This window comes from Ostreococcus lucimarinus, chromosome 5 (genome assembly GCF_000092065.1).
Source record: "Ostreococcus lucimarinus CCE9901 chromosome 5, complete sequence".
Lineage (NCBI taxonomy): Eukaryota > Viridiplantae > Chlorophyta > Mamiellophyceae > Mamiellales > Bathycoccaceae > Ostreococcus > Ostreococcus sp. 'lucimarinus'.
This window is the reverse complement of record NC_009359.1, coordinates 289140-315355: the sequence shown is the minus strand read 5'-3', so window position 1 is coordinate 315355 and position 26216 is coordinate 289140. Positions and strand designations below refer to the sequence as shown.

Here is a 26216-nt window from a genome sequence, read left to right as displayed (position 1 = left end):
CGCGCTTTTCGACCATCACGCCGACCGCATTAGTCGCTGTAACGACCCCCTATCGTCTCGCGAGGCTCGCGTTTGAGATGTTTGCGAGATGTTTGCGTTCCCACCGCACTCACCGCCGCGCCGAATCGCGCGCGTCCCGCTCGCGGCGTCGCGCGCGCGTCCGGATCGATGCGCGCCGTCGCGCCCGCCCCCCGCGCGTCGCTCGCGCCGCGCGTCGCGTCCGCGCGACGCGAATCGACGCGCGCGAACGCCAACCACCGCGCCGACGCGTCGACGCGACGCGCGGCGCGCGACGCGACGGCGACGGCGACGGCGACGGCGCGCGGCGACGCGAGACGCTCGACGCGCGCGCGAGCGACGGCGAGCACGATCTCGGACGAAGTCGCGCGACAGTCGGCGACGTACCTGCCGCAGGTGCTGCAGAGCGCGGCGAGGCTCAACGTGGCGGAGGTGCTGGCGTACGCGACGATTTTCTCCTTCTCTCTCATGCTCGCCGTCGGAGCGCTGCGGCCGGCGCTGGTGGTGGTGCACAACGCGTGGATGCGAGCGCGACGGCGAGACGAGGACGAGGAGTTCGCGGAGAGTGTTTTTGGCTTCGTCTATCTGCTGGCGCGAGGCGCGCTGTTCAACGTCGGGTTGGCGTTCGTGTACGCGGTGATCGTGCCGATCGCGAGCCCGGACGCGCACGCGCTGTTACCGCCCGAACGCGTGGTGCGAATGCTGAAGATTGTATATTACGGAAGCGTGGTGACGAGCTTTCGGAAAAAGTTTCTCGCGAAAGCGGCGGGAGACTTGCGGCGCAAAATGTACGGTTCGAGGGAACCGACTGATTTAATACCGGCGCACGTGTACGACAGAGAGAGTGCGGCGCTGATTTGGGGGATCACGGGCCTGGCCGCGCTTGATTCGTTAGGGTTACCGTTGCGAGCGGTGCTTCAAGTGCTCGGCGCATCCGGGGTCGTGCTCGCAATTTTCGCCTCCGTCGTCTTGCGGGATACGATTGCGAACTACTTCGGCGGCCTCATCGTCATCGCGGCGGGATGGTTCGTTCCCAAAGAAGTTATTCGAGTCCTGATCGGAGGACGTCGCGAAATTTCCGGTCGCGTCGAAAGCATCGGTTATTTGTACACGAAGTTAATCAACCGCGCCGGCAAGGTGGCGTACATCCCGAACAGCGCCATGGTGGCGTACAAGGTGGAGAACCTCTCGCGAGCGCCGTATCGCGAGTTCCGAGAGCAGTTTGCGATTTCTTTCGACGACTTGCCCAAAGTCCCGCACTTACAAACGCAAGTGGAGAGCTTTCTCCGGTCAACCGTGGGCGCGGACGTCGTTCGTGGCGTGAGCTTGGCCCCGCGTTGCACGCTCACCGGCATGAACTCTTTCGCGGGAGGCGCGGTGTTGGAAATCGTCTGTTATAACGATTACGGCGTCTTCCGCGCGGCTGGGTTTACCACAATGCGCCTTCGTCACCACATTTTTCTGGGTTTATCGCGAATATTCGACAAAACCGGCGTGAAATTCGCCATCGCCGGCTCCATCCCGAGCGGCGAGTCGTTATCCGAGCTCCTCGACACGTCCAAGCCGCTCGGCGGTTGGGAAGCCTCGAGCGCCAAGTCTGGTAAGGAAGTCGCGGGAACGAGCTCGGTCGACCCTCTCGACGATCGTTCGGCGACGGGCGACTTATCCAGCACCCCCTGGCTTTAACTAATAGCTTTCTTGTTGTAATTCAGCGTATTTCGACCACCGCCGCACCGCGCGCGGGCCAACACCCTATGATGAATCAGCTCTACACATCCTCGCGCGCGCGCGCGCCGTCGCGCGAGCGAACGCTCGCGATGAACGAAGACACTCGAGCGTGGGCCACGCACGGTCGGCGCTCGTTCTGGTCCGCGCACGGCCACCGCGTCGTCGCCGTCGCGATCGCCGTGGTGTTGGCGCTCGGCGCGTGGTACGCGTACGAAAACAGCGACGAGCTCCTCGCGCTCGGCTCGCGCGACGTCCTCGGACCGGCGAATGGGTCGTGGTACTCTAGCTTTCCCGAAGATCACGGTCTGCGCGGTCACGCGCTGATCGAGGGGTCGACGCAGTTGAAGCTTGACTTGCCGGCGCGCGACTGCGTGGTGGTGGTGAAGGACGGCGTCGTGGTGCACGAAGAGTATTACAACGGCGCGACGCTGAACAGCGTGTTCAACGTGGGATACGTCGGGAAAGTGGCGACGGCACTCGCGATCGGCGCGGCGATTCTGAGACAGGACCTGACGCTGGACGACAAGGTGAAGGAGTTGCTGGACCGCGCGCAACAATTCGGAGGTGATACGCCGCCGGAGTGGAATAGTGAGTACTGGGCGTCGCTTACGGTGCGCGAGTTGCTCGCGCAGGTGAGCTCGGATGGAAGCCACGTACCAGGAGAGGAGTTCCGTAACGACGCGGCGTATAACGACGTCCAAAAGTCGCCTTTGAAATATTTGAACGGCGTCCTTAGAGGCGCCACGGGACAGCGCCCGACGGCGTTCGCGAAGAAGCGCATCGCTGATCCCCTTGGACTGGGCGATTTCTTCGAGCAAGGTACGGGTAGCTCGAAAGGTGAGATGTCATTCGTCGGCGGACAGCTCGCGAGCTGCCGCGATATGGCTCGCTTCGGACAACTCATCGTCAACGAAGGGAGATGGAAAATGCCAGACGGCGGCTCCAGACAACTCGTCGACAAAAAATTTCTTCGTGCGATGATGCGACCGTCCTATCCTGACGCGTCAAGGTACTTTGGTCTCGCGGGATGGACGTACAACGTGCACGCCGCATCAAAGATGAACGATCAAGAACAAGCGCAAGCTGGCAATGAGTCGGCGCCGACGAATTCCGTCAGCGGTTTGGGCGCTGATTGCCCGGTACACGACGGTCCGGTGCTTCCGGGAGCCGAGCCGAGCTACGATGTCTTGTTTAACGCCGGTGAGATGGGTTCGATGATGATCACTGTTCCGGAACAGCGAACAGTCGTCGTCAGCCTCGGTACAACGTGGGGCTCGTCGCCGACTTGTCCGGCCGTCAGTGCAGCTATTCAACAAGCAGATCTTGCAGAATCTGAACGCACAGTTCTTCCACGTAATGATATGTTTGTCGTACAACGCGCCTGGCAGATCATCGCGCACGCCATCGATCCGAAGCCATCGAGCGATCAAAATCACCGATTGACTTACCCGAAGCTCTCTAGATCGGGCACGAGTTACGAAAATGTGTGGGCGAGCTTGCACCACAAAAATGAGCCGCTTAAAGAGAGAAAAGTCGTCTTACCGCGTCTCGGGGATTCCGATCAAAATGCGTACAACGACCAAATGGAAACACTCGTGAATTCTGTTCCCGACGATCAAGTCGCCGCGTCAAAAGTACAAACAGCCTCCATCACGCACGATGCGACTTGGACCGAGGATGACCCGGAACGTTTCAGTGGCACATGCTCTTGTTCTTGCGCGCCGAACCTCGAAATCGGGCAATGTTTCAATGTGCGAAACTCTCGCTCGCGAAACTGCGATGATCTCAACTTGCGATCGCACGGTACACAGTTCTGTCCAGAGCTCGGCATCGTTAACTCGTGTGGCGACGCAAACACCGTCACTGCAGCTCAGTACGGGACTTCAGACAAATATTCGTCGCAAAACGTCTCTGACATGATTGCTGACGATCATGGTGGATTGACTCTGACCAATAAGCAACTCAATCCGGCTAGTCAATCGGCTCACGACGTCGAAAACAGCGTTTTCACGTGTAGCGTAACGCAAGGATGCGGTGAAGACGCTCCCGGTCATTTCTGGAATCACAAGGAAGGAAAGCACGGAGATGGTGTCTACGCGCTTCGATGCGCGCCAACTGGGTTTTCGGTGTGTACATTCACTCCCGATGCTGAGTGTGCGTTCAATCCTCAAGTGCCGCTGACGAACGTCTCGATCGCACAAGGCGAAAACGAGGTGCTCGTGGAGATGCCGACGGAGGGGTGGATTTTGCAAAGTGAACAAACCGGTGATGACTCCGACGGTGATCTCGGTGAGGATTTGTCGTACGTGCGGCTCCAGATCCCTGGTCGTCGCGTGGAGGAGGTTCAACTGATCGCGGTTGACGAGGGAAAGTATGTCGCGTTCAACGCTGTCTTTGGCGCCACTGCGATCGCCTTCGGCGTAGTTTTGGTCGCCATCGCGAAAGGGAAATTCACGAGCAACGACGAAGATAGCGAACCATTAGTAAGCGGGGGGCCCACAGTCGCAAAATACGACGAAAGCGTTTGATTTGTACTTGATTATCTTAGAACTACACAAACTGTCTATGGCTCGTCAAAATCGTCGCCATACCTGACCCCTCTGCGAGCTAACGCTTCTTGCTGCCACGTGGCGCTCTTGTTTGGCGAGTCAGAGATCGACGAGCTACTCAAAACTAAGGGAATTCGCTCGACGTCACTCTCTTGCTTCTTCTCGGTCTTCTTTTGGTTGATAAGAATCGCCGCAGCGATCGCCACCAGAGCGACGCCGCTCCACAAGTAAAAGTGACGTGCCGAGTCGCCGGCGCGAATGTTCGCGACCCGACCCAGCCTCGCCTCATCGGCACCTTGGGATTGAATCATCTGAAGCATCTTGGCCGCACCAGAGAGGTGAACCTTTTCCTTCTTGTGAGACGCCGAGTGAGAGTGAGACGAGTGTCGTGATTCGTCTTCGTCTTCGTCTTCGTCTTCGTCTTTGTGGCGAGAACCGTGATGTGTCTTGTGTTCCGATTCCTCGTCGTCATCCTCGTGGTTGGCCTCTTTGGACGACTTATGATGCGACGATTTCAAGGATTTAGGCTCCTCGGCATCTTCGTCCTCGTCGTCGTGGTCGCGCGATGATTTGTGATGAGGCGAAGACTCGTGATGCGAACTCTTCTTTGTCTTCTTTTCGTCATCTTCATCTTCTGAGTCGACGCGCTTCTTCGGCGATGCTTTCTCGTGTTCCTTGGTTTCAGATTTCTTCACCGCGTGCGCGCTACCGCCGCTCGACTTAAGTTTTGTGTCACTAGACACTGCCTTGACGGCGGCGAGTAATCGCTCCTCGATGCTCGCCGCATCCGGATCTGCGTCGAGAGTTTCAGTCAAGATCGAACTATCGCGCCCGCCGGCATCAGTGATCCAACCCGGGACGCCTTCGCTTTCGCCGACACTCGGCGCCTTGCGCCACACCATGCTGGATTCAGACATAATCGAGGCTCCACGAGCAGTGTTTGCAAGCCAGCCATTGCTAGCGAGACTAGCTGCCAACGATGCGGCGTCGGTCGGGTCTTCCGCGCCGAGAGCTCCGTTTTTGGAAGCCAAAGTTGAACCATCGACGAGCACCGAGATCAAGTTCTCAATTTCAGGCTGGTTCTCGCCGGTGCGCACGCGCGCCTGTTCACCTTTGCCGCACGTAGAAATGTCGATCGAAAAAGCATTAGTTTCGTCCTTTTTTTCATCCTTTGGCTTTTCCTCATCCGCGTCCTTGATCGAGACCTTCCGCTTCAAATCTTCTTCGTGTTTGTCGTCGTGCGTGTGCTCGTGGTGAGACTTGCCTAAACTCGCCTCAGGATGCGCCAGCTTCTTGAACGCATCCGTTACCCACGGGAACATGCTCGAACGGATTCGACCACCTTCGAGACCACCTAGAACAGCGGGCTGCGTCCAAGTGAACGTCTTCAAGTCGAGCCTGTGGACGTCGTTCAGGTACGTCCGAGTGCGATAGTCTTCACCGCCGATGATGTACATGCCGCCGTCCACGATGATGGCTGAATGGAATCGACGCTGACTCGGCGGTTTGCCTTTCGTTTCCACACGATGCCATACGATGGACTTGGGGTTGCTCACGTCGGCGTAGTACGTCGCCGTGGACGCATACGTCGAGCTACCTCCGGTGTGATCCCAAACCGAACCGCCCCACATCCACATGCGATTCTCGTTGTCAAGAACTGCAGAGTGTTTGTTACGACGAACTGGAATAGAGCCACTCGTCATCGGGTAGCTGAACTTCATCTTATCTAAATCAAGCACGAGCGTTTCACCGACGTTGAAACCGAGGCGGCCCTCGACGACAAAGCCGCCGTAAATAATCATCTTATTGTCCTTGGTCACCACCGCGGTGGCGCCCGAACGCCCAAGCGGAAACGGTTTCCCGTTTTTATGCTCGTTCTTCACGATGAGTGGCATTTCAAACGGTCCTTGGGGCACCATGTCGTCTCGCTCGTCTGGAAGTTCGTACTCAATCTTCCGCCATTTCTTGTCTTCGAGACCGAGCGCGTAGACGGTGTCCAAGCGTTGGTCGTTCTCGTCGCGACCACCAAAGATGATCATGGCGTGCTGCTTGGACTCACTGCCCAGCTCAGACGCACCTTCGCCATCGGTAGTTTCTTCAACAGAGCTCGTTGTCGCGTCGTCTTCCTCGTCTTCGACGTCGATCGCGGGAAGCTCTGGGCGAGTCAAGTGTTTACCGAGCGCGGCCTCGACGTGAGCCGTCTCTTTCTTCGCCACTGCTTTCGGCAAACGAATCGGCTTAGTGGTAATGACGGCCACTTCTTCGTCGCGCTTACCAGTGTGCGCGCCGTGGAGTTTCGGGCACGCGCCGTGGGTCTGGCCCAGCGCAGCCTTTTCGTTTTCGGCGGTTCCGGCGGTGAGGCATTCAAACTCACCCGTCTTCATATCAAACGCGCGCGTCGAGGCAAAGTCCTCAAACTCGCTGCCAGCGTCCCAAACCTTGTACCCGCCGTGAAACATGACTTTGTTCGCGTCCGCGTGCACCGCCGCGCCCACACTCGCCACCGCCGGCGCCGCGCTCGCGCGCTCGCCGCGTCGACACCACGCCAGATAATCCCCGCTCCCGCTCCCGACGAGCACGTCCATCGAATTCGTCGTCTCCCCGGTCTCCCCTAAGCCACCGTACATCGCCATCATCGTCCCACTCAGCATCTCTCGCGCTCGCGCGTCCGTCAATCGAACCCGCGCGCCCGAACGAATCGCCGCCGCGGTTTCGCTCTCGCGCGCGTTCTCGTCCAGCTCCTCCACGCCCACCGCGTTCGCCCCATCGCTCGCCCTCGCGCTCGCTCGCGTCGTCCCGCGCGCGCCATCGTTTTCCCGTCCACCATCGCGCCCATCGCGCGTCGCGCCTCCCGTCGCGCGCAGCGCCGCGCCGATGGCGTTGCCCGCGCGCGCGCCTCGGATCGCGGTCGCGCAGGCGCAGACCGCGCTTCCGACGACGCCGAGCGTCCATCGCGCGCGCGAGCGCGCGCGTCGACGCGTGCGCTCGCGTCGTCGCGCCATGCGCGTCGTCGCGCGCGCTCGCCGTCGCGCGCGCGTGTGCCGCGCGCGATGGACGCGCGCCGGCTTTGGTCTTTGGTGTTACGAGCTCGGCGCCGCGCGCGCGTGCGATTTCCGCGCGGCGCGGTCGACCCGCGCGCGCGCGACCCGCACACGCGGACGACGCGATGCTTCGACGACTCGCGCGATGCGCGACCGCGCGATCGACGCTCGAGGTGCGCGAACGCGCGAGACGAAATTCGCGCGATGCGACGCGACGCGAATCGCGCGGCGACGCGCGACGGCGACGCGCGACGACGCGCGCGAAGATTCGATCGGGACGCGCGAGGACTGACGGACGACGACGCTTCGCAGCGAACGTACGCGACGGCGAGCGCGAAGGGGGCGAGCGGGGGGGACGTGAAGGTGCGTGGGAAATTCGAGGACGCGATGGACGAGGGCGAGGGACGGGACGGCGAGGCGTGGGCGCGGGGGGGGGGGGATCGGGCGCGGGGACTGACTTTGGGACGCGGGCGGAACGACGCAGGCGCCTTTGCAACAATTCGGGACGAGCGGACGGTACGCCACGGCGTTGTACGTCGCGGCGACGAAGGCTGGGTCTTTGGCCGCGGTTGAGAGTGAAGTGGCGCAGGTGAGTTTGAAAGCGCGAGACGAGCGACGCGCGCGAGAGAGAGGGGACGGAACGACGACGGCGAGACGAGGACGAGTGACTGACGACGATCGACGCGCGCGTGATTTCATCGATGTAGCTCACGGCTTTGGTCGAGAAAGATCTCAAGTTTAAGCAGTTTCTGATGGATCCGTCGATGGCGAAGAGCAAGAAGTTGGCGGGCGTCAAGGAATTTTGCGCGGGCGCGAAGTTTACGCCGATCACGAGCAACTTCGTCGCCACGATGGCGGAGTACGGACGGCTGAAGGAGTTGCACAAGATTTCGCTTCGCTTCGAAGAGCAATGCATGGCTTCCCGTAACGAGGTGAAGTGCGTCATCACGACGGCGCAGGCGCTCACCCCGGCGCAGCTCACCAAGGTTACGGAATCCATCAAGGGCCACGCCCCATCGGGCTCGACGCTGAAGATCGAGGCCGTGGTTGACCCTCGATTGATCGGTGGTTTGACGGCGAGCATCGGCGAAAAGTTCTTCGATCTCTCGTTGATGACGACGGTTAAGAAGTATGAGGCAGTCATCGCCGCGCCACTCTAGATGCGAGTCGATGTTTGTACACGTAAAAATGCGCTCGCGACACGTCGAGGCGACGAACCATGTCTCGACCGATCCGAGAGCGCGCCTGTAGCTTTTTGAAGATCTTTCAATACTATCTCTAGATTACAACATGCGTCGCGGCGAGTTTCATTTCCTTCCTCGCCCGCGACGGCGCGGTACCGCTCGCGTTCTTCAGCAGCACCCACCGCCCGCGCGATCGGCATACGCGCCGAGTTTCACCCCATCGTCGACTTCGTCCACCAACAACCCCGGCGCGTCCAAAATCCCCTTGACCAACTCGTCGAACGCCTCCGCCACGCGCACCTTGGTCTTCGCGCTGCACTCCAGAAACAAGCACCCATACTCCTTCGCGAACGCCACGCCCTCCTTCCGCGCCACCGTTCGTTCATCTTCCCTATCGATCTTATTTCCAATCACAATCTTCACCGAATTCGCGATCGTTCCGTACATCTCCACCTCCTTTCGCCACGTCTCGCGCGCGTTCTCAAAGCTTTCCCTCGACGTCACGTCGTACACGAACACGACCCCGTGCGCGCCTCTGTAATACGAGCTCGTCAGCGTTCGAAACCGTTCCTGTCCCGCGGTGTCCCACACCGTGAGCTTCAGCCTCGTCCCGTCGACGTCGACGTGTTTCAGTTTAAAGTCCACGCCCACCGTCGGGCCCTGCTCGTCGAACGAATCGCTGATGAATCGCGCGAGCAGCGACGACTTCCCGACCCCGGAGTCGCCGACGAGGAGGATTTTCACCAGGTGATCGTACGCGCGCGCGTCGTCGCTCGTCATGGCGTCGGCGTCGCGCGTTCGCGTCGCGTCGCGATGTGAAGACCGCAGACACCGTCGCGCGTCCTCGACCTCGCGCACGCCTCACGAATCCGCGCGCCGCACCGATGCCGCACGCGAACACGAGCTTTCTGTCGGCGCTCACGCGCGAGATCCCCAAGGCGTGGCCGTTCTTCACCGGCATCGGCGCCGTCGGCGTGGCGGTGGTCTACGCGACGATGGGAATCACGGAGGCGGACAAAAAGGCGAGCAAGTTTGTGAATCCGGGCGGGCACTGAGCGCGCGACGGCGCGAAGGATCGGTAGAGACGCGTTTTCGCGCCGAGGCGCGCGCGCGCGGCGAGACGCGGGGAAGGGGAGACGCGCGCGCGGGGATCGCGCGCGCGAGGGCGGATCGCGGAGGTAGGTCTTGACGCGCTCGGACGAGTTTAATGCCACATGTATGATAGCCTTTACATCGATCGCGCGCCGTGCGGCGGCGCGCGCGCGTGCTTCGTTACCTATTATTTTTTATGAGCGATTTGATCAGAGACTCGCGAATTTGATTGAGCTCGGCGACGCCCTCTTGCGCGCTGTAGCACGCGATGATTTTCTCGAGCGCGACGGCGGGCAGGGAGTGTAATCCGATGCGCTCGGCGCACAGCGGGGACATCTTGCCTTCGTCACGATTGATCAAGAACTTGCGATCTGGTTTGGCGGGCAAGGTGTCGTCCACCGTGCTCATCGATCGCGTCATGCGCATGCGACCGCGCGAGAGACCGTCGGGGGACGCCAAGCTGCGATAGCGGTTGTACACGATGCCTCGGTTCACCTTGGCCACGATGCGAGCGCTCGCGCGCCGTTTATTAAACGACGGCGGCGGTGATGGTGAATCTCGAGGCGTCGTCGTGAAATCTCGCTCTTCGCCGCGACCGCGCTTGCCCCGAAGTTCGATCGCGTCCTTGCTCTCCTTGGCTTCGCGCGCCGCCTTGGTGTCGGCCCAGCAATACTCTTCGTCTTTCGGTTTGAGCTCTAAAGTCAGGCGCTCGAACGCGCTCAACGTTCGGTCGTGTATTTTACCCACCCATCGATCGGGAATTTGATCCGGTCGAAGCGTGCCAGACTCTTTTTCTATCACCGTCGAACTCTCGCTTTCGCTCTCGTCCGACGACGTGTAGTCGTCGCTATCCGACTCGCTACTGTCGCCATCCGTCAGACGCCAACGCCGCATCTTCGGCTCCGGCGGCGTTAAGCGACTTTTATACTCACACAATAACAACGTGCGCACGAACAATCGAAAGCTCTCGCTGCTGAAGCGATGATGCACCGCCGGACTCCACTCGAACCACGACGACCGCGTCGGCGGCTTGCACGTCTTCGGCACAAAGGTGGCCAACCCATTTTCACCCTCCAATAACTGCGGATGATCATAAAACAATATCGCACACTTCTGCACCACCTCTTCCGCGCTGAACTGCTTGTTCCTAAACTTAATCAACGTCTGTAAAAACGCCTGATACGGACGGTCGTCCGACGCGTACTGCGCGCGAATGCGCTTGAGCAAATCTTGTCCGCTCAGTAACGTCGCGCTTCGATTCTCATCCGTTTCCTGCGTCGCCTTATCACGCGCGCGTTCGCGCACACAGTCAGTCACGCGCTCGATCGTCTTCCGCGCGTTCGCGAACCGAACGAAACCGTCGCCGTCCCGCGCGCGTCGCCCGCGCGACCCCAACCGCCGGTTCGCGCCGTCGGATCAGGTCGGTCGGTCGGACGGCTGTGGTTTCAAACGATCGACGGGTCGTGACTCGTCAAAGAGTCCCTCCGACCCCAGCCGACTTTTCCCCGCGTCGATCGGCGTCGCGTTCGCCGCCGCGCGCGCGTCGCGCGCGCGTCGCCGTCGCCCGCGCACCTCGCATTCGCGCTTCATCGCCACCTCCCGCGCGCTCGGCGCCTTTCTCGGTCTTCCGCGCCCGCTCGCCGTCGCCGGTCGTCCGCGCGCGCGCGTCCCGCTCGCCGTCGCCGTCGCCGTCGAGTATCCCTGCGCCCCGACCCGCGCGTCGCGCGTCACCGTCAGTCACCGCGCCTTCGTCGTCTCGCGCCATCGTCGTCGTTTTCGCGTCGTCTCCGTCTCCGTCTCGTCTCGCGTCCGTCTCGTCTCGCGCGTCCCGCACCTCGGGCAGAAACGCTCGAAAGCCGTCGAGCAAATCGTCGTGTCCTCGCAGGCACCGTCGCACGCGCTCGATCACGCCCTCGGGCGTGAGCCTGCGTCGCCGTCGTCGTCGTCGTCAGTCGTTCGTCGCTCGCGCGTCATCGCGCGTCGGTCGCGTCGCGTCGCGTCGCGTCGCGCGACGTCGCGACGCACGTTCCAGTCTTAAAGTCGCGCATCGCGGCGAGGAACTCGCGATACTTTCCCGTCTGTCGCGCGAACCGATCGCGGACCTCGCGGACGTACGCGAGCGCGTCGGCGACGTTGCCCGCGGGCGGCGCCGTCGCGAGCGCCATCGCGGCGTCGTGCGACGCGCGCGGGCGGGCGCGGCGCGCGGGCGGGGCGGCGCGGGTGTGGTGTGGTCCGTGTGTGCGTCGCGCGCGGCGTCTCGACGCCGCGCGACGATCGCCGGCGCGGCGCGACGCACGACGCGACGCGCGATGACGCGCGCGACGAAGCGCGCGGGAAAGACGCGCGCGACGAAGGCGCCGGCGCGCGCGTCGAAGCGCGCGCGAGGGGAGACGCCGGTGAAGGAGGAGACGACGCGACGAAGGCGAGGCGGCGCGCGAGACGCGGACGAGGACGACGAGACGGACGCGACGGAGGCGCCGGCGAGCGGACGGTCGTCGGAGGACGCGGTGGATTACTTTGGGGACGTCGATGGATGGGCGAGCGACGACGAGGACGCGCCGCAGTACCCGCTGGACGCGGTGGTGAAGGTGTTCGCGACGCACACCGAGCCGAACTGGAGCCTGCCGTGGCAGCGAAAGCGACAGAGCTCGAGCACGAGCACGGGGTTCGTCATAGAGGGGAATATGGTGCTGACGAACGCGCACAGCGTGGAACATCACACGCAGGTGAAGCTGAAGAAGCGCGGGAGCGATAAAAAGTACGTGGCCAAGGTGTTGACCATCGGCGTGGAGTGCGACTTGGCGCTGTTGACGGTGGAGGAGAAGGAGTTTTTCGAGGGCGTGGCGCCGGTGAAGTTCGGCGTGTTGCCTCGCTTGCAAGACAGCGTCACTGTGGTTGGGTATCCGGTGGGTGGGATCGCGATTAGCGTCACGAGTGGGGTGGTTAGTCGGATAGAGGTGACGTCGTATTCGCACGGCGCGACGGAGCTTTTGGGGGTGCAAATCGACGCGGCTATCAATTCTGGCAACAGCGGGGGTCCGGCGTTCGGGCGCGAAGGGCAGTGCGTGGGTGTGGCGTTTCAATCGCTCAAGGACTCGGACACCGAAGGAATCGGCTACATCATACCGACGCCCGTCGTCGACCATTTTATTAGCGACTTCAAGAGGACGGGCGTGTACAACGGTTTCCCGGCGCTGCAGTGCGAGTTCCAGCGCTTGGAGAACCCATCGCTTCGGAAGAGTCTCGGGATGAAACCCGCGCACAACGGCGTCTTGCTTCGACGTCTATCGCCTCTCGCGCCGGCTGCCAAGGTGTTGAAACGCGGCGATGTGTTGATGAAATTCGACGGCGTCGACGTCGCTTCCGACGGCACCGTGGTTTTTAGAACGGGCGAGCGCATTAACTTTTCTTATTTAGTCTCTCGCAAGTACGTCGGCGATAGTGCTGCGGTCACCGTCCTACGCGATGGCAAGATGATGAATTTCGACATTTCGTTGACGCCGCACGACCGCCTCGTTCCGGTGCACATCGAGGGCAAGCCTCCGTCGTATTACATTTGCGCGGGCATCGTCTTCACCGTGGTGTGTGTGCCGTACTTGCGATCGGAATACGGTAAAGATTACGATTACGACGCTCCGCTGCGTTTACTGACGAAGATGATGCACGGGCACAAGGAGAAGCCAGACGATCAAGTCGTCGTCGTGAGTCAAGTGCTCAACTCGGACATCAACATTGGCTATGAAGACATCGTCAACGTCGTCGTGTGCGGCGTGAACGGTAAATCCGTGAGAAACTTGCGCGAACTCGTGAAAATCGTCGAAGGCTGCAAGCACGAGTACTTGAAAATCGAGCTCGATCAATCGATACAAATCGTGCTCGAGACCAAGGCGGCGAAAAAATCCACGAAGGAAATTTTACACACCCACTGCATCCCGAACGCGTCGAGCGTGGACTTGCGCTGAGCGCGAGGCGAGCGCTTCAAAGACGACGATGATGATTAGTATCGACTAGCACGATTGATTGAACGAATTCTTTGCATCGAAATAACAACGATCCTCTCGCGCCCTTCGCGTTCGGCGCCGTCCGCCGGCGGCGCTATCCACGTAATCTTTGCGACTCCTCGTCACACCGCCCCGCGCGTCGTCCTCACACCGCGTTCATCCACGCGCGCCCACCCCGCGCGTCGAGCGCCTTCCTCGCGACGCTCCGATCGCGCGCGTCGCGTCGCCCGCGCCATGTCGACGCCCGACGACGTCCCCGACGACGCCGAGAAGAAAGACATCCCATCCATCCTCCCGCTCGCCCCCGGCGGCGTCTACGCGGTGAAGTGGGAGACCCGAGTGAGCCGCGCGGAACCGCTGAAGATCGTGCCCGTGCCGTACGCGCCGCCGTACGCGATCAACGACGCCAATCCGCAGTGCTTCCTCGAGCTGCGCGCGGGCGGCTACTACCTCGGGAGGGTGGTGTTCGAGGTCAAGGAAGACGTCGCCCCGATCACGGCGAAGAACTTCGCGCAATTGTGCGAGTATGGGTGCTACGCGGGGACGATGTTCAAGGTGTATCCGTCGAATTGGATCGTGGGCGGGGACTTTACGAAGCTGGACGAGGTGATTTACAACGCCGAGGACCCGGATTTCTTCGATTTCGCAAACTTGTTGCCGGACGCGTTGCCCGGGGGGCAGAGCATTTACGGCGCGTACTTTGATGATGAAAATTTCAATCTCAAGCACGGCGGTCCAGGGGTGTTGACGATGCACAACGACGGCGGCGGCGAGCCGGGTCGCAACGGCTCGCAGTTCATGCTCACGCTCGACGCGAAGCCGCAGCTCGATAATCGTCACGTGGCGTTCGGACAGGTCATCGAAGGGTACGATATCGTTTACGCTCTCCAAAAGCTCGGCGACGCGAGGCAGGAGGGCGAGACGTTTCAGCGCATCACCGTCGAGCGTTGCGGTATTCACAAACCGTCGTCGCTCGACGTCCAAGCTTCGGCGGCGCGCGGAGCGACCACAGCGACGGCGACGAGAGCGACGGCGATGCATCGCTCGACGCGGGGTGCTTGCTTTAGAAGAAATAGAATCGCGTCTCCGCTCAAGCGAGGGTGCGCGCGACTAGGACGGCAGCTCGCGACGATGTAGTACTCTCTAGAAACGAATGAGTATTTCACAATCTAGTCCTCGACGAATCGAACGCGCGTCGCGACTCACGCGTGAAGGTGCGCGCGTATCTTCTCGCACTCCTCCCACGCCACCCTGAGATGTTCGATGACTTCCGGCGGAAACGTCTTCGGGCACGCGTTTAACAACGCCACCGCCGCGCTCGAAACGTCCCTTGCCAACCCACCGGCCGCGATGGGCTGATTCTTGCGCTGTCGAATCGCCGCATCGAGCAAAACCTCAATTTCTCGCATTCGTCGCGGCTGCGTGGAGAACAACGACCCCCAATTCGCCTTGAGCTCGCGCAGCGTCGTCTCCAGCGTCCACGGCGGCGGCGTGTGCAACATATCCATCCACACCTCCCCGAACTCCGCGCGCAGCCCTCCCTCGAGGACGATCGCCAGCACGTGATCCAACACCATCATCAGACGTTCCATGCACTCCGCGACGTCTTCCTCCGACCTTCCGACGCTCGTCGTCGCCGTCGTCGCCGGCGGCGGCGGCACGTTCACCGTCGTCGCCCCCCCCCCACCCGTCCGCGCCGCCGTCGTCGGTCGCACCACCTCCCCGAGCATGTGTTCCGGCACTCCGTGCATCGCGCCGTCCTCCAGCAGCGCCTGCGTCACCGTGCGCGCGTACGTCGTCTCGTCCTGTCGTCGACATCCCAAGTTTGGTCGCAGGTACCCCGCCTTGAACCACTTCGCGAGGTGCGCGTACGCGAACGGCCCCTGCTCGCGCCCCTGCGGGTCGACGTAGTGATACATCATCGTCCTCGCGCGCGCGCGTCGGCTCGCGCGCGCGCGTCGGCTCGCGCGCGTCGCGGTGTCGCCACTTCGCGCGTCGCGCGGATGCGACGCGCGTCGCGCGAATTCACCGACGCCGAGCGCGCGCGCATGCGCGTCGCCCTGGCGCAGGCGCGGCTCGCGCTGGACGAGTGGGAGGTCCCGTGCGGGTGCGCGCTCGCGCGCGACGGCGAGATCGTCGCCGTCGGGCGCAACGCGACGAATCGAACGCGCAACGGAACGCGACACGCGGAGTTCGAGGCCGTCGACGCGCTCCTCGACGCGCACGGCGGCGATCGCGCGGCGTGTCGATTCGAGGACGTCACGCTGTACGTGACGTGCGAGCCGTGCGTGATGTGCGCGGGCGCGATGAGCGCGCTGGGCGTGCGCGAGGTGGTGTACGGGTGCGCGAACGACAAATTCGGCGGCGCGGGCACCGTGCTCGACGCGCACGCGCGCGGATGCGGCGCGTGCGGGGGGGCGGGAGGCGTGGGGAAGCCGTACGACGCTCGCGGTGGGTTGTTCGAGCGCGAGGCGATCGAGATGTTTCAGGAATTTTACGTCAGAGGGAATCCAAAGGCGCCGACGCCGCGGCGCGCGCTTCGCGAGTTTCCGCCGCGCGCGTCGACGTGACGGAATACACCACATCTTATCGTATTGTACCATCATAATAGTTAGCTAGCGTACAGCGTGCCGCGCGAGCGATCACGCGCCGTTGATCGTGACTTCGATCTTGGCCGCGTGCTCGTCCGCGAGTTCCTCCTTGGCCACCGTCCCCGTGCGCACCGCGGTCACCCTTCCGATCCCTCGCGCGCTCAGCACCTCGCTCACGACCAGCGCGTGCTGCGTCGCGTTCCCGACGCCCGACAGGCGCACTTTGCCGTGGGTTTTCAGCATCGTCTGCGCCTCGGAGAGGTAATACGCGAACGGCTTGGCGTTTGAATTCGAGACGACCAGAGTCGGGACTTTAGCGCTCGTCGACGCGCGCTGCAGCGTCGGGAGCTTCGGCGGAGACTTCATCGCGTCCGCGTGCGTCAGTTTTCGCCCGTGGGCGCGGGAAGGCGGCGCGCACGCGCGGGGCGGCGCGGAATGGCGCGCGCGTATCTCGGGAATTAATTAACGGTCGTGGTTCGCCGAAACGACGGCGACGACGAAGGGCGACGAAGGGCGCGAAAACGCGTAAAACGCGAGGAAACGTAAAGAAATCATGAATGGAGTGTGATGTACAGCGCCGCTAGTCGGAGGACCGAACGATGGCGACCGAGTGTTGGTATCCCGCGGCGACGGCGAGGGTGCCCACGGCGTCGCCGACGTTCACGCGGATGGGGGAGTTGTGCCCGGAGTTCGACGCTTGGACGCCCAGTTGACCGTTACCGGCGGCACCCATACCATACACTTCGCCGTCGACGGTGGCGACGAGGGTGAAGTATTCGCCCGCGGCGACTGAGACGGCGGCGCGAGACGCCAAGTCGCCGCCGACTTGAGCTGGTTTGAGTGGATCGCCGTCGCGGCCTAGCCAGGCACCGTCGCAGCCCCACGTGTACAGGCCGCCACCTTCCGTGGCAACGACGTAGTGACAGCGTCCAGCGGCGACGTCGAAGGCACGCTGCGTCGATGGCGCGTCCGCAAACGTGATGTGCTGCCGCAAGCTCACATCCGCGTTCGCTTGCACTTGCGCATACCCGGTAAATCCGGTGTCGCACGTCACCACTCGTCCCGAGCTCGTCAGAAAAATCATATTCGTGTACCCGATATCTACCTGCGTCACGTCGGTGATGCCGTTGACTACTCGCGGAACCGCCGCGACGCTCGCGTCGGCGAGTAACTCGTCGCGGCCTATTTCGCTATCGCCGCAAGAATTCAATCCCCACACGTACACAGTCCCATCGCTCGCTATCGCCGCGCTCGAGTACCTGCCTGCGGCAACGCTCCTAACCTCCACCGTGTGGCTCGAAAACCGCACGCGACGCGGCGTCCCGATTCTACACGACGAGCCGCCGAAGCACGACGAGCCCTCCTTCGCCTCAACCTTGCTCGCTCGCTCGAGCCCATCGCAGTTCCCACCGCTATCACACGTCACCCCATTTATCGGTAATTTACCCATCACTCCAGCCGTCCCGAGCTGCCCCGCGTCGTTCAACCCGAACGAATACACCGCGCCGCTCTCCGTCGACACCACGGTGTGATATCGTCCGCACGCCACGCTCGTGACCACCTCATCGCTCAGCGCCCCGATCACGCGCTCCATCGCCCCCGAACTACCACCGCGACCGAGCTGTCCGCTATCTTCGATCGGGGGCGATCCCCGACCGCCACCACCGCTCGACGCGTTTCGCCCCGCGGTGTACAACCACCCGCGCTCGACGACCACGGCGGTGTGTCCGCTCGCCGCGATCGCGACGACGTCTCCCGCGCTCTCGTCCAATTCAACGCGCGCGGGAGGCAAGCTCGAGGGGTTGGACGGTCGCCCGACGCGCTCGCCGCCGATTCCCCACGTGTAGGCGCGGAAACGCGGCGCGGCGGACTGGGACGAGCTGGACGCGCGTCGCGGCGCGCGCGTCGAGCGCGTCTCGTACGACGCCGCGGCGGCGACGGCGACGCTCGACGCGATCGCGAAGAACGTCAGAACCAGCAGCCGCGCGCTCGCGGTCGACGTCGCGCGACGCATGACGGCGAACGTCGCGCTCTGATGCAGAAAAGACTATTCGGCGACGCGTTAAATTTTTATGGTTGGACAGTTTAATTAAAGGAATCACTTACTTCTTAAAGGACGACACCCACGCGGCGAAAAGCGCTGCGCCGTAACCGGTGGCACCGCCCTTCTTGTCGTCCCACACCGGTCCGGCCAAATCCACGTGGCTCCACTCGACGCTCTCGTCGACGAATTGCTTCAAGAAGAGCGCGGCGGTGATGGAACCGCCGCCGCGAGAGCCGGTGTTCTTCATGTCGGCGATTTCAGATTTCATGATAGACCACATGGAATCGGGCATGGGCATACGCCAGAGATCTTCTCCCGCCGCCTTGGCGGCGTCTTCGACGCGCTTGGCGGCGGCGTCCTTCGGGGAAAAGAGACCGGCGATGTCGTTGCCGAGCGCGACGATGATGGCGCCGGTGAGAGTGGCGCAGTCAACGATGGCGGTCGCACCGCACGTCTTGTCGGCGTACACCAAGGCGTCGGCGAGCGTCAGACGACCTTCAGCGTCGGTGTTGTTCACCTCGATGGTCTTGCCGTTGGACGCGGTTAAGATGTCGCCAGGGCGCAAGCCGCGAGAACCGATCATGTTTTCGCACGACGCGATGATGAAGTGACATTCGACGCCCGCTGGCTTCGTCTGCGCGATGATTTTCGCGGCGCCGAGCGTGGCTCCGGAACCGCCCATGTCAAACTTCATCATCTCAATCATCGACCCCGCGCCCGCCTTCAAGTTGTAGCCGCCGGAGTCAAACGTCAGCCCCTTACCGACGACAGCCACTTTCTTCAAGTCGCTCCCAGCACCCTTGTACGTGAGGTGGATAAACTTCGGCGGTTCGTCCGAGGCTTCGGAGACGCCCAAGAAGGATCCCATGCCCAGCTTTTCGCAATCAGCCTTTTCCAAAATTTTCACGCTCATGCAATCCGGATGCGCGGCGGCGATGGACTTGGCGACTTCCGCCATCGCGGTCGGCGTCACCACGTTCGGCGGTGCGGCGACGAGATCTTTGGTCAACTGCACGCCCACCGCGCGCGCCTTACCCTCGGAGACATCCGCGGAGACGTCCAACAACGACACGGATTCGAGCGTCTTCGCCTGCGGCTTGGACTTAAACCTCTGATCCTCCGTCGCGCCCAAGTACGCCCCAGCCGCGACCGCGTTTTCGAATCCGTCCGCACCCTTAATCCCGAGCGTCTTGCACTTGCTCTTTTGCGCTTGCGCCGCCGCCGCGGATCCCAGCGTCAACATCGCGCTCGTCGTCGCCTCCCCCCTCTTCCCCACGCCGACCACGCCGACGTGTTTCGCCGTCCCCGCGATCGCCCTCGAGAACGCGGACGTCCCAACCTTTCCCTTAAACTCTCCCTCCTCGATCATCGCTCGCACCGCCCCCCCCGACGCCGCGTCGAACGCCCGCAGCGCGTCGCACTCCAGCGCCCCCGTCTCCGCGCCGACGTCCTCCTCTCGCACCGCCCACACCACCACGTCCACCGCCGCGTCTCGCCACGCCGTCCCGTTCGCCGCGACGTCGACGCCCGCCATCGGGTCCGCGTTCGCCGGCGCGTGCGCGCGTCCGCTCACCGCCATCGCGCGCGTCCCGCGTCGTCGTCCCGCGTCGACGCGTCCCGCGCGTCTCGTCGTCCCGCGTCGTCGTCCGTCGACCGGCGCGCGCGCGGTCGTCGCGATCGTCGCGGTCGTCGCGCCTCGCGTCGCGCGCGCGCACTTCAACGCGCGCGCGACGCTTCGCATCGCGGTGTGCCGACGCCGCGCGGCCGTCGGGACGTCGGGACGCGTCGAAAAACGCACCCGCACTGTTTGCGCATACCGACCGACCAGGCGCGCGCCCGCGCGCGCGGCGCGTCGACCGCGCGCGCGCCGCACACGCGCGCGACGCGACCGACGACGCGAGCGAACGCACGATGGGACTCGTGACGCGCGCGACGACGACGGCGCCGCGCGGAAGCGCGACGCGACGCGACGCGACGACGCGGGCGACGCGATCGAGGCTAGGTTTATCGCGCGCGCGGCGCGCGGACGGGCGCGGACGCGCGACGCGCGTCGCGCGCGCGGGAGGAGCGTTCTACGAGAACCCGAACGAAATCGCGCACGTCGACGGCGTGAACGAGGCGCAGAGAGAGATTTACGACGCGGTGAACGCGAGCGGGGCGCCGGGCGCGCGCGCGGGGCCGGTGGTGCCGCGAGACCAAAGCGGGTCGCCGTTCGATAGCTTGCTGAGGAACCGAATCGTGTTTCTCGGCTCGCAGGTCGATGATTTTAACGCCGATGCGGTGATCTCGCAGTTGCTGCTGCTCGATCAGCAAGATCCGACGAAGGAGATTAAACTCTTCATCAACTCTCCGGGAGGGAGCGTGACGGCGGGGATGGGGATTTACGACGCGATGCAGTTTTGCCGAGCGCCCGTGAGCACGGTGTGCCTTGGACTCGCGGCGTCCATGGGGGCGTTCTTGCTCGCGAGCGGGGAGAAGGGTCGCCGCATGTCGATGCCGAACGCGCGCATCATGATTCACCAGCCGCTCGGCGGGGCGCAAGGGAGCGCCGTGGACATCGAAATCCAAGCGAAGGAAATCATGCACCACAAGGCCAACTTGAACAGACTCATGGCGTTCCACACCGGACAAGACGTTAAGACGATAGACGAAGACACCGATCGCGATCGCTACATGTCGCCGCTCGAGGCGAAGCAGTACGGAGTCATCGACATCGTCATCGGCGGCGACGACGCCGGCTTGAAGATCGAGGGGTCGTTCACGGAAAAGCTCAAGACGAAGAAGGATTACGTGGCGTGGGGTAACGACGGTAACGACGGTTCGTCTTCTGCGCGATTCACCGGCGACACGCAGGATGCGAAGCTCAACTAACGCGACGGATGACTTAACGATACATCAGATAGAAGAAAGGTGAGCGACGGAACGCAATTTTTATTCGTTGTAATCAAAGCTTCGCTCACAACAACGACGTTCATTCATCTGCTACCGCGCGCGCGATACGCTTTTGCTAAAGACGGCGCAAGCTCTTCTTCTTGTCCTTCTTTTTGTCCAACTTCTTCTCCCCGCCGCTCGCCGCCGACGCGCTCGCCGCGTCCTCCGCCTTGCCCGTTTCGGGTTTGGCGTGAATATTGGTGTACATCTTCGCGCGCCTAAAATACTCTTCGTAATCCTCGAGTAAAAGCTTTCCAGCCTCTTCGTTCAGAGCGCTCTCCGGAAACGGTTCTATGAGCAAGCATCGAATCACCATCAATATGTGCCGCAGTCCGTGCGTCGGTTGCCAGTCACGCTTGAGCGTGTTCACACAAATCTCCCCGCTCGGCTGACGAATATTCGGATGAAATATTTTTGTCGTAAAGAATCCCTTCGGCGGATTGTTCGGGTAATCCGCCGGCAGCGCGAGCTTCATCTTAAACGTCCCGCCTTCGAACGGCGTGTCCGCGGGACCGTCGAGCTCGGCGAAGACATCCGTCACGTTCTCCTCGTTCACTCGCACCCTGATCCCCTCCGCGGGGCTCTGCATCAAATCTTTCAGTTGACGCATGATGCTATTGACGGTTTCGGGCGAGAGATTCTCGCCCATGACGTCGAGCGCGCGCGTGCGTGGCGAAATAGCCGTCAGCTGTCGACGCTTTCGAAAGTTCCCCCGGCGACTGGTGCGCGGTGCCGACGCGCGAGCGCCGCGCGTCGAGCGACGGGAGACGCGCGAGCGAGCGCGTCCGATGGATGAAATCGACCGCGCGAGTCCGAACTCGAGCGCGATCGCGCGGCGCGCGCGGGCGAGTGACGTGAATCTCAACGCTACAAACAAATCTACGAAACGCCACGCGACTTCTTCTGCTACGGACTAGTCCTTCCCAGTGACGACGAAAAACCCTAAAATCGAGATTAACCCGTACTTGAACCACGGGTAATCGTTCATCAATATCGTCAGCCGCCCGACGTGCGGCAAGAACACCACCGCGCGTCCGACGACGTCGTCCTGTCGCAACCATCGCTGTCCCGGCGCGTACAGCGCGCCGTCGTCGGCGAAATTATTATCTCCCTTCGTCAGCATCAACCGCGAACCGACGTCAGCGGGCGAATTCGCGTGTACGTGTAGTATTCTGTGCACGATCGGCACGTCGCGTCCGCGTATGTTGAAGACGACGACGTCGCCGATCTCGCTCGGCCCGCGCGAGTTATCCAGCAGCAGCAAGTCGCCTCGTCGCAGTCCGGGCTCCATGCTCCCGCTCAGCACGACCACGACCGGCGACTCGCTCTGCGTGAACAACATCAGCGATTTCCACACCATCAGCGCGCTGGCGACGATGAGCGCCAAGGAGAGCCACTGCAGCGCGGTTTGTCGACCGGTGCCGTGCGAGAGGGAAACGATCGCGTCGACGACCGCATCGCGCGCGCGGCGCACCGGCGAGCGCGTCGTCGCGACGTCGCGCGCGTTTGCGCGACCGCGCGTCATCTCGCGCGTCCTCGACATCGCGCGCGCGCGCGTCGCGGTGTGCGGCGCGCGCGAAGTCTCAAAGTCTCGACGTAACGACCGTCGCTCGCGCACTCGACGACGCGACGATGGCGCGCGCGCGCGATCGCGCCCGAGGGAGACGCGCGCGATTCGCATCGCTCATCGCGGCGTGCGCGGTCGTCTGCGGCGCGTGCGCGACGGTGCGACCGGCGTTCGCGAGCGATGACGATCTGAAGTCGATGGATTCGATGGGAAACGGCGTCGACGCGCGCGCGCGGTGGACGAAACACGTCGACGCGACGACGAAGCGGGCGTATTGGTACGATGGGATCGATAAGGTGTCGCAGTGGGATCAGCCGGAGGGATGGGAGGAAGAGGACGAGGACGGGGGGGGGGAGGCGTCGGCGGGGCGCGAGACGCGAGTCGAGGCGGAGCCCGAGGTCGGTGAATTAGGGCACGCGATGGAGCGTGCGGTTGAATTGGAGGATGTGGAGCCGGAACGTGAGCCCGCGGTTGAGGACGAACCAGAGATGGAGCCAGAGCCGGTGATGGAGCCAGAGCCGGTGATGGAGCCAGAGCCGGTGATGTCGGAACCGCCGCGTGCGAAGCAAAAAGCCGCGCAGAAGATTGATGTGCCCGTCGGACTGAGTGCGGACGAGTCGCTTCACGCGCTTCGGGAGTGGATGGCCGCGAACAAGATTCCGGTGAGTGTGGACGCATCCGCGGGAGAGACGGTTGAGGCTGTTTCAGCGACGCTGTTGAAGACAAGCAAAGCGATGCGCGCGATGAAAAAAAATGGTGACGATTTGAAGCGCGAGTTGGAAGAGTTCATGGCACGCAAGGTCGCACACGACGAGGCGGAGATTGATGATCGGCGCGTTATGGTCGATCTTGAAAAACAAATCGCGAGTAATGCGCAAATCATCAGCGAGAACGAAGAACTCAAACAGAAGATTAACGCGCTCGAAGAGGATTTTTCGCGAAGAGGCGAAGACGAGCAAGCGCTTGTTTCGAGGTTGGCCGAGCTCGAGGGTGAACTTGGAGATGCTCGCGGTGTTTCGGAAGAGCACATGAGCGCACAGGCGCGCATCGATGAGCTCACGGCAGAGCTCGAGTCGTTGCGCGATACGAGTGCGTGTCCTCCAGGTGTAGCGTCTGCCGCTGACATGTCGCGTAGTCTCGCGGAAGCCGAAAAGACCAAGAGCTCTCTGCGCGAAGATTACGACCTTTTACGAGACGAGTACGACAAATTAGTTCGATCCGTTACGACAAAGGAGGCCTACGACAAACAGAGCGAAGAATTGCTCTTGGCGCAGGAAGAAATCGAGAAGTTGTCGGAGGAACTCGCGGCGGCGACGAAGCAGGTAGAATCTCTTCAAGGGAAGGTTGAATCGAGCAAAGAGGCTGTCGATGAGTTGGGCAAGTGTCAGTCAAAACTGCGCACCATGAAGGAGCAACATGAGAAAGTGCAAGCTGATTTGGACGCTTTGCTCACTCAGTACAACGAGAAAGTACTTGCACTCGCGGCGACAGAAGCTTCGACTGAAAACGAATGTGATTGCACGGATACGTGCTTGGCGCAGAGCGCAAAGCTTCGCAGTAATCTGCAAAAACAAGCCGATGCTCTTCGTCAACGCACGTTCGACGCTGAAGTCAAGCTCGACGAGCAAAAAGATCGATGCGACGAAATCGATCGACAGCACGGCGAGACCAAGAGACTTTTACGTGAGCAGACAGAGTTGACCGAAGCAACCAAAGAGACGTTGGACGAGGAACGCCAGCTCCGAGAAAAGAAATGTCCGAAACCTATAGAGTGCCCTGAACCGGAGACGTGTCCAAAGTGTGAAGAAAGCGCGAGCACCGCCGCACCGAGTGAAGAAGATTCGCTTCAACACGAGAAGGCTATGAACGTCGAGTCGACCGAACAGACGTCGTCAGACGCCGAGTCAACAGCAGTTGTCGAAGATCCTACCACGGACGAAGTAGAAGTCGATACAAAGGTCGATGATACGCCCGTCATGGACACGACAACAGACGAGAGCGTCTTCGATACATCAAATGACGAAGAACAAGTCACTGAGGAGCTGGGCGAACAGCCACAAATCGAAGAGCCAGTGACCGTCGAAGAAACGAAAGAAGTCGCGGATGACGAAATATCAGTTCCCGAAGGTTCTATGGACGAAACCGCCGCCACGGACTCGTCCATCGATGAGCAAATGATTGATACAGGATTGATACAGGATTTGGACTGGAATGAGGAAGACGCGAAAATTACACACGAGCAAGAGTCTAAGTCGTCTCAGTTTTACGATACACGGGGTAATCCGTCTGGATTCGACATGATAAGATCGAGCTTTGGTCGAGCTTGGACGTTTGTCTCTCCCTTTGTCATGTTCATCATCAATTTCGTGACTCGTGTCATGGAAGGCATTCTTCATCAAGCGTGGAAAACCAAGCACGGAAACAAGTTGCTTTCGTTCATGGAGCTGTGTGACGAGACGTTCACGTCGGTTGCAGTGAAGGTAGACTCCATCATGGGTACCGCTCTCGCTTCCAACAAAGATTTGATCACTTTCGGCGTCAACGCAACGATTTTCGGGCCGCCCATCGTGTTGACGCTTATTTTGATGCGCGTCGTGAGCGTACTTCTGGGTGGCGGCGCAAAGAATTCGGGAACACAAGGCAAATGGAAGGGTCCACCACCGCGCTCTGCGGCTCCTTTGTCACACCCAAACCAACCCGACTCGCCGCGACGCCGAGATGTCCCACCGTTGCAGCACGCGGATGCCGCGACGCATTACAACACGGGCAACGCGTTGGCGCCGCCAGTCATGATGGCGCCGCCGATGGGCGCGGGGCCGACCGGGATCCCCTCCCCGGTCGAGTCGCCCCGAGCTAACGGTGTGTCACAGTACGCGCCTACCTTCGGTAATCCATACGCTTCGATGAGTAATCCGCCGCCGCACATGGCTGACCTCCCTACGCAAGTGCCGCACGCGGGTGAACCGTTTGGAACGCACCAGTCTGGCGTGACGAATGGTATTCCGCGATCGATGAGTTTGACGGATCATGGCGGCCAGTCCATGGAAGAGATGGCGAATGATACTCCTGATAGTGAAGCTGCCGCGACAAATGCACCGTTCGTCATGATGGGAAATCCAGCGACGAACAAGCCCATCGTTCCGCAATGGCAACGGGCGCCTCCGGCAGCCGCGCCGCCTCAACTTTCGGCGCCACCAAGCGCACCACCGATGTCAAATGCACTCGCGCCGAACATGAGCGGTGGACGCGGACGAGGCCCTCCGCCTGGTAGAGGATATCCAGGTCGAGGACCGCCGCCCGGCCGAGGAAGAGGCCGAGGACCACCAGGCCGAGGCCCGCCGCCAGGAAGCCGAGGCCCGCCTCCTCCGTTCGCGCCGCGGCCTCCACAAGACTCGCACGAGGTTTAGCTCGCACGAGGTTAACATCATTGTAAAAGAATTTCATATGATCGGTACAGTCGTTTTATTTAT

At 61.8% G+C, this 26216-nt stretch overlaps 17 protein-coding genes across 17 annotated transcripts; 9 read left to right on the top strand and 8 right to left on the bottom strand.

Annotated features, from left to right (window-relative positions):
• Positions 1 to 168: 168 nt before the first annotated feature.
• On the top strand, positions 169 to 1704 carry OSTLU_31666 (MscS family transporter: small-conductance mechanosensitive ion channel; the record flags this gene model as incomplete). Its single annotated transcript, XM_001417949.1, has 1 exon — positions 169 to 1704. The coding sequence occupies one exon, from the start codon at positions 169 to 171 to the stop codon at positions 1702 to 1704; it is 1536 nt and encodes a 511-aa protein (XP_001417986.1).
• A 131-nt stretch (positions 1705 to 1835) lies between these two features.
• OSTLU_31665 (predicted protein) lies at positions 1836 to 4282 on the top strand (the record flags this gene model as incomplete). Its single annotated transcript, XM_001417948.1, has 1 exon — positions 1836 to 4282. One exon carries the CDS (start codon positions 1836 to 1838, stop codon positions 4272 to 4274), a length of 2439 nt encoding a protein of 812 aa, XP_001417985.1. The 3' UTR covers positions 4275 to 4282.
• A 17-nt stretch (positions 4283 to 4299) lies between these two features.
• OSTLU_31664 (predicted protein) lies at positions 4300 to 6946 on the bottom strand (the record flags this gene model as incomplete). The annotated part of the gene is made up of 1 exon (XM_001417698.1): positions 4300 to 6946. The coding sequence occupies one exon, from the start codon at positions 6944 to 6946 to the stop codon at positions 4310 to 4312; it is 2637 nt and encodes an 878-aa protein (XP_001417735.1). The 3' UTR covers positions 4300 to 4309.
• Positions 6947 to 7461: 515 nt separating this feature from the next.
• OSTLU_31663 (F-ATPase family transporter: protons (mitochondrial)) lies at positions 7462 to 8496 on the top strand (the record flags this gene model as incomplete). Its single annotated transcript, XM_001417947.1, has 4 exons — positions 7462 to 7509; positions 7649 to 7699; positions 7821 to 7925; positions 8044 to 8496. 4 exons carry the CDS (start codon positions 7462 to 7464, stop codon positions 8494 to 8496), a joined length of 657 nt encoding a protein of 218 aa, XP_001417984.1.
• Positions 8497 to 8688: 192 nt separating this feature from the next.
• OSTLU_15391 (predicted protein) lies at positions 8689 to 9300 on the bottom strand (the record flags this gene model as incomplete). The annotated part of the gene is made up of 1 exon (XM_001417697.1): positions 8689 to 9300. One exon carries the CDS (start codon positions 9298 to 9300, stop codon positions 8689 to 8691), a length of 612 nt encoding a protein of 203 aa, XP_001417734.1.
• Positions 9301 to 9404: 104 nt separating this feature from the next.
• On the top strand, positions 9405 to 9575 carry OSTLU_31661 (predicted protein; the record flags this gene model as incomplete). The annotated part of the gene is made up of 1 exon (XM_001417946.1): positions 9405 to 9575. The coding sequence occupies one exon, from the start codon at positions 9405 to 9407 to the stop codon at positions 9573 to 9575; it is 171 nt and encodes a 56-aa protein (XP_001417983.1).
• A 217-nt stretch (positions 9576 to 9792) lies between these two features.
• OSTLU_31660 (predicted protein) lies at positions 9793 to 11777 on the bottom strand (the record flags this gene model as incomplete). The annotated part of the gene is made up of 3 exons (XM_001417696.1): positions 9793 to 10884; positions 11447 to 11537; positions 11638 to 11777. The coding sequence occupies 3 exons, from the start codon at positions 11775 to 11777 to the stop codon at positions 9793 to 9795; spliced, it is 1323 nt and encodes a 440-aa protein (XP_001417733.1).
• A 140-nt stretch (positions 11778 to 11917) lies between these two features.
• OSTLU_31659 (predicted protein) lies at positions 11918 to 13626 on the top strand. Its single transcript, XM_001417945.1, has one exon. It carries the CDS (start codon positions 11922 to 11924, stop codon positions 13572 to 13574), a length of 1653 nt encoding a protein of 550 aa, XP_001417982.1. The 5' UTR covers positions 11918 to 11921; the 3' UTR covers positions 13575 to 13626.
• Positions 13627 to 14021: 395 nt separating this feature from the next.
• Positions 14022 to 14567, top strand: OSTLU_8845 (predicted protein; the record flags this gene model as incomplete). Its single annotated transcript, XM_001417944.1, has 2 exons — positions 14022 to 14219; positions 14295 to 14567. Coding segments are annotated over 2 exons (471 nt in total), but the record flags the coding sequence as incomplete, so codon positions are not given.
• Positions 14568 to 14815: 248 nt separating this feature from the next.
• On the bottom strand, positions 14816 to 15532 carry OSTLU_31657 (predicted protein; the record flags this gene model as incomplete). The annotated part of the gene is made up of 1 exon (XM_001417695.1): positions 14816 to 15532. The coding sequence occupies one exon, from the start codon at positions 15530 to 15532 to the stop codon at positions 14816 to 14818; it is 717 nt and encodes a 238-aa protein (XP_001417732.1).
• A 129-nt stretch (positions 15533 to 15661) lies between these two features.
• On the top strand, positions 15662 to 16465 carry OSTLU_45819 (predicted protein; the record flags this gene model as incomplete). The annotated part of the gene is made up of 1 exon (XM_001417943.1): positions 15662 to 16465. One exon carries the CDS (start codon positions 15662 to 15664, stop codon positions 16181 to 16183), a length of 522 nt encoding a protein of 173 aa, XP_001417980.1. The 3' UTR covers positions 16184 to 16465.
• A 319-nt stretch (positions 16466 to 16784) lies between these two features.
• Positions 16785 to 17798, bottom strand: OSTLU_15387 (predicted protein; the record flags this gene model as incomplete). Its single annotated transcript, XM_001417694.1, has 1 exon — positions 16785 to 17798. The coding sequence occupies one exon, from the start codon at positions 17796 to 17798 to the stop codon at positions 16785 to 16787; it is 1014 nt and encodes a 337-aa protein (XP_001417731.1).
• A 526-nt stretch (positions 17799 to 18324) lies between these two features.
• On the bottom strand, positions 18325 to 19659 carry OSTLU_2836 (predicted protein; the record flags this gene model as incomplete). Its single annotated transcript, XM_001417693.1, has 1 exon — positions 18325 to 19659. A coding segment is annotated over one exon (1335 nt), but the record flags the coding sequence as incomplete, so codon positions are not given.
• A 500-nt stretch (positions 19660 to 20159) lies between these two features.
• Positions 20160 to 21119, top strand: ClpP4 (chloroplast Clp protease, subunit of ClpP peptidase complex; the record flags this gene model as incomplete). Its single annotated transcript, XM_001417942.1, has 1 exon — positions 20160 to 21119. One exon carries the CDS (start codon positions 20160 to 20162, stop codon positions 21117 to 21119), a length of 960 nt encoding a protein of 319 aa, XP_001417979.1.
• Positions 21120 to 21255: 136 nt separating this feature from the next.
• OSTLU_31651 (predicted protein) lies at positions 21256 to 22024 on the bottom strand (the record flags this gene model as incomplete). The annotated part of the gene is made up of 1 exon (XM_001417692.1): positions 21256 to 22024. The coding sequence occupies exon 1, from the start codon at positions 21826 to 21828 to the stop codon at positions 21256 to 21258; it is 573 nt and encodes a 190-aa protein (XP_001417729.1). The 5' UTR covers positions 21829 to 22024.
• A 68-nt stretch (positions 22025 to 22092) lies between these two features.
• On the bottom strand, positions 22093 to 22704 carry OSTLU_87247 (predicted protein; the record flags this gene model as incomplete). Its single annotated transcript, XM_001417691.1, has 1 exon — positions 22093 to 22704. The coding sequence occupies one exon, from the start codon at positions 22702 to 22704 to the stop codon at positions 22093 to 22095; it is 612 nt and encodes a 203-aa protein (XP_001417728.1).
• Positions 22705 to 23288: 584 nt separating this feature from the next.
• On the top strand, positions 23289 to 26153 carry OSTLU_92737 (predicted protein; the record flags this gene model as incomplete). Its single annotated transcript, XM_001417941.1, has 1 exon — positions 23289 to 26153. The coding sequence occupies one exon, from the start codon at positions 23289 to 23291 to the stop codon at positions 26151 to 26153; it is 2865 nt and encodes a 954-aa protein (XP_001417978.1).
• Positions 26154 to 26216: the final 63 nt, after the last annotated feature.

Excerpts from the sequence above, each read along its gene's own strand:
- OSTLU_31659 (XM_001417945.1), top strand. The coding sequence starts at position 11,922 with ATGACGCGCGCGACGAAGCGCGCGGGAAAGACGCGCGCGACGAAGGCG.